General features: G+C 42.5%; 2 protein-coding genes across 2 annotated transcripts; one reads left to right on the top strand and one right to left on the bottom strand.

Annotated features, from left to right (window-relative positions):
- Positions 1–2,314: 2,314 nt before the first annotated feature.
- LOC125522576 (uncharacterized) lies at positions 2,315–4,915 on the top strand. The gene is made up of 2 exons (XM_048687627.2): positions 2,315–3,403; positions 4,151–4,915. Exons 1-2 carry the CDS (start codon positions 2,410–2,412, stop codon positions 4,789–4,791), a joined length of 1,635 nt encoding a protein of 544 aa, XP_048543584.1. The 5' UTR covers positions 2,315–2,409; the 3' UTR covers positions 4,792–4,915.
- A 1,249-nt stretch (positions 4,916–6,164) lies between these two features.
- On the bottom strand, positions 6,165–9,734 carry LOC125522348 (putative WD repeat-containing protein C2A9.03). Its single transcript, XM_048687411.2, has 10 exons — positions 9,538–9,734; positions 9,330–9,443; positions 8,821–8,991; positions 8,643–8,729; positions 8,025–8,159; positions 7,824–7,934; positions 7,647–7,738; positions 7,455–7,560; positions 6,833–6,919; positions 6,165–6,746 (listed from the first exon to the last, which is right to left on the bottom strand). The coding sequence occupies exons 2-10, from the start codon at positions 9,438–9,440 to the stop codon at positions 6,333–6,335; spliced, it is 1,314 nt and encodes a 437-aa protein (XP_048543368.1). The 5' UTR covers positions 9,441–9,443; positions 9,538–9,734; the 3' UTR covers positions 6,165–6,332.
- Positions 9,735–12,813: the final 3,079 nt, after the last annotated feature.

The raw sequence follows: 12,813 nt of genomic DNA, 5'->3' as shown, positions 1-12,813 counted from the left end.
TAAAACAAGGAAAAAACAGAAACTGGCATTGGGCTCTAGGTTAACAGGTTAGTCCCAAAAATCATATAAAATAGCATATAAATGCATATAAAACATCCAAGGTTGATAATATAATAGCATGGAACAATCAAAAATTATAGATACGTTGAAGACGTATCACCCTTACACATGTGGGACATCAACTGATGCTGGCGAAAGGTCTATGGGAATTTGTGTCCCCAGGTCTATTGGTTCCCTCCAGATCTTGCAGTTGGTGTGTCTTTCAAGGAGAATTATTGGTTCGCTATTTGTGTTGTGACTTCGACATATTCTTCCATTTTGTTCTGTGGCCTGTTCTGGTTTATCAAACCCTCTAAACTGGTCATGATGGATTTTAAGCCTATACTGCATGGGGTGATCCTTCAACCGATGCTGCTTCAGCGATTCATATACCTCGTCTCAACGGACGAGTGACTATTGTGGTATTAAACGCCTGGTATGGCGAGGGAGTTTGCATATGTCCTTTCCTTTATTGTTGGTTCAGTATAATTTTCAATCTTCAACGGGCGGCTTACAATCGGGGGAAGAAGGCCAGTGTGATTTTAATGTAGTTTTGTTTTTACTGGTCGTTCTGCGTCCACTTGTCTGTCCATTATAATGACTTTTGTTTTCCTTATAGATCTAAAATGCCCTTAAGGTATTTTTATTGCAAGAACATTGAAACTAAAACAAAACTAAATATTCCATATCTAATCTCTTCATTTTGTCCTCTAATTTTTCATTCATATTCCCGGTAGCTGCCCAGCGTGTGGTACATTCAAATCCGATTATCATTACTGCCACATTTATTTTACATTTAAAAAGAACTAGTCAATTCCCCGTATGTTACAACGTCGACATAATATTGTATACAGAACCATCATGATTTACCTAACTTTTGTTGTTTATTATGTGATTACGTGCCAAAATATTAATTTAACTATTGATTGAATTGGGACTTATTAACTTACAAACAAAACATGATTAAGGTGAGGCGGTAAAACATGGGGGTAGTTGAGCTGATGTTTTTTAAGGAAAAAAAGTAGAAAAAATTTCAACAAATCCGCATATAAAGCTAGAATAGAAGGGAGGGGACATAAATGAGCATGGAAGCACTTGTTTATCGGTTTCTTTCAATGAAATGATATCAGGAGCAGGAAGCTCCTTAGTGAAAAAGGAAAACATGGAACCTGATGTGCTTTTTTAATGTATATATAGAAGAGTTTAAGAAGCAGTTCATTTGGCCGATTCTCCCAAAATCTCGACAATTGGTTCTTCTCAGATTCTTCCAGAATCATGAATTCATTTTTTACAGCCCTACCTAGTTAATGTCTAAATAGTTAGGATTGTCAAGAAATATAGTTTCAAGATTCAGATAGAATCTAGTGGGTGGTATGATTCTAAAAATTCAGAGAGAATTGGCCAAAAGAACTGAGACTAAAGACATTGTACACTAGTTGTAAAATATTTAATATTAATTCTCAAAGAAATGTAGTTTTATGGAATCTGCTGTTTTTTACATAACTTTTGGGAATCTGCTTTCTAATATGGAAAGGCTAAAAATCTAACGTCAGACTTTTAGACATGGTAAATCGAACGTTTTTTATTGCAATCTATATTGACGCGATAATAACATATCTAATTTGCAAGCACAACAATTCTCTGACAAAAAAGAACTGAGACGAATTTGTCATACTCGTCAACTAAACTTGTCATCCTCGACGAACACACTTGTCATGAAAAATATTCATTTTGCCATGCCTAAGAATCTGACATTCGTTAGATTCTTCTAATAAGGAGATGCAAAAATTCTGAAGTTGGAGTTTGAGGCATGAAAAATCAAATGTTTTTCATGACAATTTATATTGATGTGCGCAAATTAGTTTACAAGCACGGCAATTTTTTGACAAAAAAATTAGGATGATTTGTCATGCTTGTCAACTAAATTTGTTATGCTCGACGAATATATTTTAAGGAATGTCTAGGGCACATCTAGATGTGCCCTACTTATTGCACATCTAAGTGAGTGAATCAAGTATGAAGAGGAAATGAAAAAAGAAAAAGAAAATATCCACACGAATCTCAATGTAAGATCAATGATATAGGATTTAGATGTGCAATACTTATGGCACATCTAGATGTGCTTTAGCAAAACTGTATATTTTACCCTGAGAAACGTTTGATTCGTCATGCCTAAAAACTTGACATTAGCTGGATATTCGGATCCTTTTAATACGGGAGGAAATCCTCATTTTTCTCCACTTTCTCTTGATAACCCAATTTTCCCCGTTAAATTCCGTGGAAGGAACCACCGCTCCAGCGCAGCCATGTACCCCGATCCCAACGCCTCGTGCCTTCCGCCTAGCCCCGCGACGTGTCCATTCCTCTGAGATGGCAGTCACCGCGACCGACATGGACCGCATGGCGAACGGCGCCGTCGAGTCCTCCGCCGAGTCCCCGGCCGCGGAGGCGCCTCCGGAGGCCAGGACCAAAGGCCGCGGGCTCCGTCGGTGGCGCCGTATCCAGCGGGAGCACCGCGCGGAAGGCCCCGCTGCCCCCGCCACTGCCGCTGGTGGCAGAGGTCGTGCAGATGACGACGCGGCACAGCTCCACAAGCGCCGGCTGCCCATCGGCACCGCCGCGCCCCCCAAGGAGAAGCACGAGGTGGCCGTCGAGGAGGTGGAGAGCTCCACCGCTTCCGTCGAGTCCCGCTTCGTCCCACTGGAGCCAGTGCCGGCGCCGGCGCCAGCGAAGCTGGACCCGGATCTCGGCCTGCTCGTCTCCTCCGTCGGCTTCTCGGTCGGCGCAGGCGGCGCTGACTCCGACAACAGCGAGGACCGGAGCAGCAAGTCCTCCACCGCCGCGAGCGCCCCGCGCCACGACTTCCCGCGCGAGCGAGACAGGCTGCGTGCTCACACCGCCGCCGCCATCCACGGGAAGAATCACCGGACCGCGCGCGCGCGAGCCGACAGGCAGAGCGCTCACACAGCCTTCTCCCTGGCCAAGGCCGAGGCCGATAACTCTCGTTGGAGCGTCGAGTCCGACCGCCGCAGCTCTAATGCCGTCCACGGCCGGAAACAGGGGGTCGGCAGCATCGGCAATGGCATCCACAAGGAACTTTCTGATGGTGATGACCACAGCGATGAAGGGCAGCCAAGCGATGAGATGCGATCAACAGCTGGAGGTTACTGCACGCAGAGTGGGAGTAGTGTGGTGGGAAAATTGGGTGGCGGAAATGGTGATTCTGGTGATGCTGATGTTGAGGACACATTTGATGAGGGGGGTGTTGGGAAGGGTGAGATGGGATTAGAGATGAACTCATGTGCCAACCCATTTGCGGAATCTATTTTGTCACTTCAGAGAACGCAGGAAGCTCTCGAGAATGGTATGGCTGAATTCTCACCCAACTTATCTTTATTCACCATCCAAATGTGGCATGCCAACTGTTTGTACAAACCAATGCTTTTGTCGATGCATTTGTTCTTACTGCATTTTGTAAGAAGTGTAAGATCAAACTGCCATACATTTCCTGATGCTTGAGCAATAAAAGTCATTGTTCGGTTATCTTGATATTGTTATTTGCTTTTTGGGACGGAATGAACTATAGCTGTAATACGATGACCAATCAGTGATGCTACTTTTGAAATGATATTGGTTGGGAAGTCCTGTTACTTCTAATTCTACTCAGTATAAAATTATCTATTTGGTCCTAAATCCGGTTCATTCAATAATGCAATCTAGGAACATTTATTTTTCTACATCAGAAGTTGAATTAGCTTAAACTCATTAATTATAAATAGTTAGTGTTTCAATTATATGGCTACAGTAGTTGATTATGTTTGACATGACCAAATCATTGGAATTTTCACCCTGTAGAAACTTGTGGTCTACTGTGACATACTGTTGGCATTATCCGATAAATGATCAGTGAAGATTCCTTGTTGTAAAATTGGTTGTCTGCTAACCATGTTTTGAGCAACTGCTCTGAGGCTTGTCTTGAAACGCCACGTCAGTCCATTTCCAGTTCTGTGTCATTGCATGGTTTGTACTGACACAATCAGTACGGTCGTGATATGATTTACCATTTTATGCGTTGGTTTTCAAGTAATCATTGCTTCTATGCATATTGCAGAGATACGGAACTTTGTGGTGATCGGGAAAGAATCAACCGATGATCTTGATGCACGTGATGATGAATGGAGCAACTCGCTCCACATTGAGGAATCTGTTGAAGAAGCAAATGAAAAGAGAAAGGATCTTGAGTCAAGGGTGGAACAAGCATCAATACTGATCAAGGAGAAGGATTCAAGAATACTTGAACTAGAAGCTCTCAGCCGGACGAGGGCGTGGAGAAGTGCAATTCAGAGTGCTAACAACCAGCTGTTGCAGCCGGATCTTGATCAACTGCTCCAGGAGAAGATGGAAGCGGAGATTCAGTGCATCATCCTGACAAGAGCCTCTCAAACCTGGACACCCGTTGCCGAGGATCGGAAAGCTCTCTACAAGGAGCAGAAATGTCTGCTTGGCGACTACAAGCAGCTCGAACTCAAACTGCGTAGTGCCGAGAACCGAGCAGCAATACTAGGGGAGATGGTGGAGAAGCTGGAGGCGCAATGCAAAGAGCTCTCTGCGAGTGCAGAAATCTTGCAGCTGCAATCTAGAACAAGCTCCGCGTCACTGTTATGTTTCATCCAGTTTATACTGCTGCTTATTGCCATAGGCATCTATGTTGTGCGTCTGTCTCCATCCTCGGCCGAGTTTGTACCTACGTGAGGTTAGAACTACCAGCAGTTGTGCCTTGTTACTAGTTAAGCTTAGAAGAATATACCGTGTAAACTTGCCAGCAGAAGTTTAAAATTTCGTTTGTAATTAAGCTCTTTGCTTTCTGGTTCTTGTATCTGATGGTCCAAGATTTTCTGGGTAAGTGGAATAAGAGCTGATATCATCAGCTGATCACTCAGAACCTTCTACCGGAAAGATTGCCTTCTATGCCTAGTGAGTTTGTCTGGCTGTACGCTGAGCACTGAGAACCTTCTACTCGAGAAGATTAAGATTGTATACTGAGGTTTATTGGAAATGGGAAATGTTTGCGAGAGAGAATTGGCTAAAACTGGAAGAGGATTTGTGGCTCTCGGGTCTCACCACCCCCTATATGAATATAGCATTAGAAAACATATTAGGAAATTCCAAAAAAATCTAAAATTTTGGGATATGAAACCTGGGTGTCCGTTGTACACACGTGTTCAATTTCGTGGGGAATGGGTGCCTGTGATAATGTCAGTAAAAAGACAAAAAAATCATGTGTAGAAAAAAAACTTGATGTAACATATGTTGGACCGTAATTTCTGCTCCGCGGATACGACGGCACCCATTCCTCACGAAAATGAACACGGCTGTATAATGGGCACCCAGGTTACATATCCCAAAATTCCTAGCTTACAACGATCGGGTTGCGTCTAGTATGATCGGTGTGCTTTATCTAAACTAGGCAGGATAAATTGGTTACCTTTCCCACTCTAAGAGCTTCTCTCAGCACGAGTTGTAGAGATGAGAATCATGAAAATCAAGATCCCAAACAAGAAAAAAATTACAGTACAAACCAAGGAAGAGGCATCGCGAGGGTCATCGGTTCAAATTCAGTAGTCGACTTTTTTCTCTATCGATGTTCTAGGTACAAGGATCTTTTTTTTTCTGAATTAAATGGTGAATCCAGGATCTTTTACGTTTCCTACCATATGACAACATGCGCCTGAGTATCAATCACAAGTCACTCTCGATGACATGTGCTTTCGCTTCACTGGCAGTATCCTTCACTCACTTTCTTGATTCGTATTCAGCACGACTGATGAGAATATGTAGCTTAGCTTGAAGCCCTTGCTCAGTAGCCGTACCCTTCGTTACTTTTTTCTTGCATCATGGTCACACTCAAGATTTCTCTCTCCCCCGGCAAAACACTTTTACATGTCCTTTTCGTCCACTTCATATCATGTTTGTTTTGTTTGAAACACGAATACCCTGTTGTACCCTATCCATCGTATTTGCTCTTCGGTAAACGTAAACTGATCGGGAGCAAGATAAGATCAGCATAGTTTGTTAGACTATTGCTGGCTTACAAAGAAGAAGGCATGCAAGAGTTCTGAGAGATGTATGGGTAATGACACCACTTATAACAACAGGCAGTCAGTTTGTTCAGCGCAACCACACCTTTGTAGCTGAGCTTTGGTTTAGTCAGGGCGCAGGGCAAGACCTACAGATATGTACATCCTTTCTACAACTTACGATCTTGTTCTTGCAGACCTCAACCACTTAGCTATTCACAAAGCTGAATCAAGGTAGCTGTAAAACCGTCGACGACTGAACTGGAGGAGGCTGCTATAGTTGCGATCATGTACGCTGACAAAGAGAGCCTCAGTGTCAGGACTGAACGATATGCCGGCAATCTCACCAAAGAAGTCCAGCTCCTGCTTCCTGTCGTACCCACTCCCGACGTCAAAGATGTGGATGAAGTCTGCAGCTTCAGCCATTGCCAGGAACTTGCCGTCAGATGTATAGCGGATGGACCTTATGGCTCCCATGTTGCCTCCCAGGACAGCGACAGACTTGGAGAGGTTACGGGCGTCCCAGATCCTGCATGTCTTGTCTTGGTTCCCAGTTGCGAATGTCCGGCCGTCTGGGTTCCATGCCGATGCAAACGAATAATCCAAATGACCACTGAGCTCGTGAATCATCTGCGGGAAAACAAACAACGAAACGCTTGTGTAAATTACGATGTCATTGTTTGAAAGTCGACGATTGGGCCTTGCGCTGTACTTACTTTCCCCGAATTAGCATCAACCAGAACACCGTCAGGATTGTCCCCCACAACAGCAATGATTTTACCATCAGGGCTCAAGGATGTGTGCTGCATCAAAGAAAACAAAGGAGCAAAACAAGGTCAGGCTGATATCCTCCTCGTCACCTAATGGAAGATAAACATTCTTTGACCAAGTATTGAGTATTAACTTCAGTACCAGGTTCTGATTAGTGCCTCCTTTGGTTTGGAGGAATTTCATAGGAATTTTAGAGGATAGGATTTTTATAGGATTTTTTTCTTTAGAGCCCTTTGGTTCATAGGAATAGATTCCTATTCCTACATAGGATTGGTTCCTATCCTCCACATTTCATAGGAAAATAAAAATGAGCCTAGACTCAATGGAAAAATTCCTTTGGTGTCAACCAAATGACATCTCGTTTCCTATTCCTACTCATAGGATTTGAGATACATGCCATCTCATTTCCTACAAAATTCCTATTCCTATGATAATCCTATCCTATGAACCAAAAGAGGCCTAAACTACAATACACAGTGCATTCTCGAAAAAAAAAAACTACAATACACAGTGCAGCAAATAGAACACTAAATATAGACAAGTGCAAAGGATGAAGCTGAGGCTTACATTCACAGCCCAATCGAAATGAAAATTATTGCACATTTGAAACTTCTCCATGTCAAAGTCTCTTAGTCCACAATCATTGTTGGATGCTAGGAAATGCACGGAACCACTGCCAAAATAATTTTTAGATTGTGATCAATGAATGCTCAATTTCACAGAAACAATGGAACAATTTGTTCATAGAAAATAACCTACCTAGGTTTCTCAAATATCTCCAGACAATTAGTAATGCCATTGTCATCATGAGTTGACTTGGAACAATAGCTTATTCCTTCACGGTCCAAAAACTGCATTCCACAGACAATAAATTACATTGTAAATGGTTGTAGATGTCAGAGATGGAATAAAACGTTAAAAATGAAAATAAGTTACTTTGCAAATTAGTTCTCCATGAAAGCCACCAGCAACCAGCAGGTTGTTCTTGACTGCCAATGTGCTAACGTGAGTCCGATAAAAGCCCTCATAGAAATTCCCCTCGTGCTTCTGAAGTCAAAAGCAACAAATATATTAAATATATAAGGATCTGTAAGAAAAATGCAGGTTCAAACAAACACTTGGAAGAGGAATTTGTACCTCACATGGAGCAACATGTCCTTGAAGATCAATGACCTCATGCTTCTCAGAGGTCAGTGGTGACCAATGAAGCACAGACATGTGTGACATAAGATAAACATCATGCCTTGTTGTTGCCCATACTAAATTTCTCAACTGTATGAAAGTGATAGAGTGAGCTTAATAATTTCACATGAGCAAGCAGGCAATTAATTATGTGAGAACATCTGATTGCTCAGTACAACCATATGTTAAAGAGATACAAGGCATGTTAGGTGTTGTAAATGTTTGCTCCCGTGTTAGGACTTGGGACGCCATATTGCAATTTTACAACTACCTTTCTGCACTTTCATGAAGTGCATATTCAAGAGAATGTGTAGACTTTGTTAGTGACTAATTTTCATAGGAACAGTTGATTATTTTTTCTCTCTGCATGTATTCTAAAAACTGAACATCAAGAAAGAAAATCTGCGACAGACTAGCTTGTGCAGGACTACAGCCAAATATTGGCAAGCATGGAACAAGGAACACAATAACAGACACGGTATCTCAATTAGCATGTCTGAAAACCCTTGTTTGCTTAGCATGAACTGAGCAAGACCCAATAAAATATGGTACCAGAAGCTACCATTTTCTCACCTGAAAATGAAAAATGGTCGGTCTCACCGATCTTGTGTTATGCGCAAACTCGTAGTAGAGTTGACCTTTCTCCACAGGTGTACATACCTGCATCAAGATCACCACGAAAAACCTCAGGAACTGAACAGGAACACGGAGTACTGTTACCAATCTATCTTGTTATCTAGCACTATCATACCTTCTCCGATAATTGTCCCGAATTAGGTATGTTCTCAAAGTTCGTATACCCTTCCAGTCTTGACTTCCTATATCCGTCCCTTGTGATGGTCAGCCGTTCCCAGGGAATTCCCTGTATGTCCTTCCCTTTCAGGACATCCATCGCAGATGTATCTTCTGACGCCTTGCTAATCTACAAACAACAGAATCCAATTCTGTCAGACCAATAGAAAACTATTCTGAAACTGCAGCCCTGGAATCTAGAAATGCCACAAATGCAGGTAAGACAGTAATTGATCTAAACTGTAATATGGCATTTGACTAGAAGTGTATTTATCTGCAAAACAATCTTTGATTAATCGTTGAGCTCAAGCTAGCAACCTACTCAATTACCACAGCAGCATCAAGGTATGCGCATGGCGCGGGCCAATTGAACTAGGAATCGAGCAGGAAGGCGAAATCAGCAACATAAAGGATCAAGTTGGAGACGAGACCCCATGGCCCAAGAACTTGGCAGGCGGGCGAACTTACAGATTGGACGTACTCGTCGTCGTCGTAGTCGGAGTCCCCCGCCAGGTCGGCGAGGCGGTCATCCTCCTCCTCGGGGTACACTCCGGCGAGCCCGCCGTCGTACAGCGACATGGCCTGCAAGGACGTCGGGGGAAAAGCCGCAAATTTGAGCCGAACTCAACCAAAATTTGCGGGGAAATTTCGAGATTATGTCTGCAAGAACACTCACCTCAGTTAATTTCGGCGCCTTGGGTTAGGAACGGGCTTGAATCGCTGTCGAGCTAGGGTTCTGAGGTTTCAGTGAGGGAGAGGAAGCAAGGCTGCCTTTTCTTGTTGGCACTTAAATAATCACAGGCGAGTCTCTCAGAAATAAACCCTCGTAGAAATAAGAAATGAGTTTTGCTTCGGCACACACTCTCTAAAAAGTTTGCACGGATCTTAAAGTTACTTAAAAAGGTTATCGCTATGTTAGCCTGCAGATCAAACATATTGAATAAATTGATTTGGATAAAAAAAACTATATTACCCCTTTGATTGAAGATGTACCTTCTAATCTTCACATTTAATCTCTATCGAAATCCATAAACTTAGAATGTTTCTAAGAGTATGTATCGAAGCAGAGTTTATAAGAAATATCATGGCAACAACAAAAGGAAACGGGTCGAGTCAGGCCGAACCGTCTGGTAATTCGAGTCGAATCGACCGCGACCGGAGCCACCGCTCTGTCAGGCCTAGGGGTGATGCCTTGTCTGGAAAGTCCAGATCTTGTTTGCAAGGATACAAGGTTAATTTTTCCTAAGTTTATGAAGGTTTGGAGACCATCTCGAGGTCTATTAGCATCAAATTGAGTTCCTACTTGATGCGGGGGACTCAATGAGAAGAAGATGAATCTTGTGGCATTGGAAAACTTTTGTCGTGTCTACGCCCCTCAATGATGCATCTCTTCAAAGAAGTGAGCATGGGATACATCTTTGTCTCTCATGCCTCGTTTATTTATATCCTAAATCTTTCACTTGTGTTTTTTCAATTGTATCATTGTATACTCTTTTCGTTCTAAAATAAGTGTCTCAACTTTATACTAACTTTAATACAAAGTTGTACTAAGTTTGAGACACTTATTTTGAGACGGAGGGAGTATATTATTTGGGTTGTAGTTGCATTTAGGAAAAACTATTTAGCTGCAAAGCCTAAATTGCTAAAGAAAAGAGACAAAGTTTATAGAGATCTATTCACAGTCGCCACCTTGATCCTTCACAACCGTATTCATGTCAACAACAAAAAAAAATGTCGCTAACTATATTTGTGTGGTCGAATCAAATCAACTACACAAAATACAATTGAACGCCATTGTTGTCAACTGTATAACGCAATTGAATATTTTGCATCAGCCGCACTACTTACTGGAATGTTATGGGGTAAATGTCCACTACTTTATGAAACACAAGTAAATAAACTTAGCGAACTGAGCGTAGCTCGGCTGATTAGATTCCTTGTAGTGGAACCAACCCATGAGGGTTCAAGTCCTAAAATTAACATTGGTGGATGCATTTTTCTAGGTTTATTTTATTCCTTTCGGCGATGTGCGTTCAGTGAAAGAAGACGTTCTGTCTGTGGATTTCGTCAATCTTAAGATGATGTGTCGACTCAATCTTTCGAATGTACTTATATGATAAAGCATGCATGCGTGTGTTCATATGGATGAGTACATGTGCGTCTGAGTTTGTAACGTGTTCAAAATTTTTATTTAAACTGAGGCAGTCACAATGACACGCCCAACTTTTTTGAAACGGAAGCATACACATTACTTGGTCTTTCTTTTCAGGTGAATATTTTGTCTTGATTATTACTCTTAACACTTAAGTAAAGTTGGGTTGCCCGGTCAATGGGAGGAGGATCTTACGATCAGCATACACTAAGAAGTTAATCATCGTCACAAGTTAAAAGGGAAAGGCCACTTTCTGTAAAGCCCATGCATGCCGAGTAAAAAAAACTAGGATTGCAGAAATCATGGGTACAGGCCGAGGACCAGGATGTGAATATACCAATGTGCAAGGTCTCGATGAGTGGCGCCAACGTGATGCTTATCTATCCATCGATAGCGACGGACAAGTACAGGTTGCACTGGAGGCCCCAGGATTCGCGCCAAATGTAACGCAGCCCCCGGAATCCGCCTGCCGTTTCCCCCTTTAGGCCTCGTTTGGTTGCAAGGTATCCCGGGGGGATCCCCGCTGTTTCCCCGGGTCGGAGAACCACGGGCCGAGTTGGCCCAGGGAAATCGATATGGTCATTTGGACCGCATCCTTCGAGGGTTAACCCTGCCCTTTCCGGCTTTCCCCCTTTATATTTCTTTTCTTCCTCTTTTTATTCTTCTTTGTGGGACGGTCTTCGTTTCTCCGAAATTAATGATGGTTTTTTGAGGCGTTATTTTCATTTCCCCCCTAATAAAAGGCTAAATAAGGAGACGTCATTTTTTTTATGCGAGATGCGACGAACTGATTTTTTTATTTGAGTAACTGGATAGGACGAACTGATGTGTAAAGCGGTCGGTGCCGGACAGAATTGGTGTGATAATCAGGCTCGTCGTTACTCAAGCCCACACTGATATTTTTGTGTGTGTGTGTGTGTGTGTGTGTGTGAGTTCTAGGAGTTGCATTACTCAAGCCCACACTGTTTTTTTTTTGCGAGAAGACACTGATCTAATTGTTGCCATGGAAGTTGATAAGAACTAGTGCCATGGAGATTGGTCTAATTGTGGCTGCAGAGAATTAGTTATCACCAATCTTCTTAGAAGCAATTGTCAAATCGAAAGTCCTACCCTGCTCCCGTCCTCGATGAGCTCGGGATTAACAGTAAAATCAACACTTCATGGAAGTCATGGTAAAAAAAAACGGTCGTGTTGTTTTTTGCTGCCATGACTTTCATAAATGTTCTTTCATGATAATTTTTTACAAGTGTACAAAACATTTATTAAAGTTTACCACAAAACAATGTCTGAATTTTTTGATTTTCTTTACAATTTCTTTTATTGTTCATAAGGAAGCATTTGAGCTCACGAGTAGATACTACACGTCCTTGTCAAACATAATTTTTGGTTTCTCAGTTTTTATCAGCTCCACACACTTCTCAGCTTCTACCAGCTCTAGCTACTTCTCATTCAGCCGCATCTCAACCAAACATATTGCCACCTGAATGCTCGCAAGATTGTCCACCCGAATCTTCTTGGGTTCGTTCCTTTTCAACTGATAGATATTGTGAGCGCATCTACAATCAGACTTAGCAAATACGCCCTCCTAAGTGCTCGTGGACGCGCCCGGTCAGTGACCGGGCGTGTCCGTTTTGAGCCTATATTTGTCCGTTTATACAGCCACACTCATCATTTTTTTCCTCATATATGTCTGGTCACTTGCACGTGATTGATAGAGATGAAGAGAGCGAAAGAAAAGAATGAATAAAGAAAGAGTAAATGTGGTCCGGGTGGGCCGCTCCTACATGGCGGACTGACTAG

This window comes from Triticum urartu, chromosome 7A, assembly GCF_056163025.1.
Source record: "Triticum urartu cultivar PI428250 chromosome 7A, HENAU_Tu73, whole genome shotgun sequence".
Lineage (NCBI taxonomy): Eukaryota > Viridiplantae > Streptophyta > Magnoliopsida > Poales > Poaceae > Triticum > Triticum urartu.
This window is presented reverse-complemented; position numbering and strand designations above follow the sequence as displayed.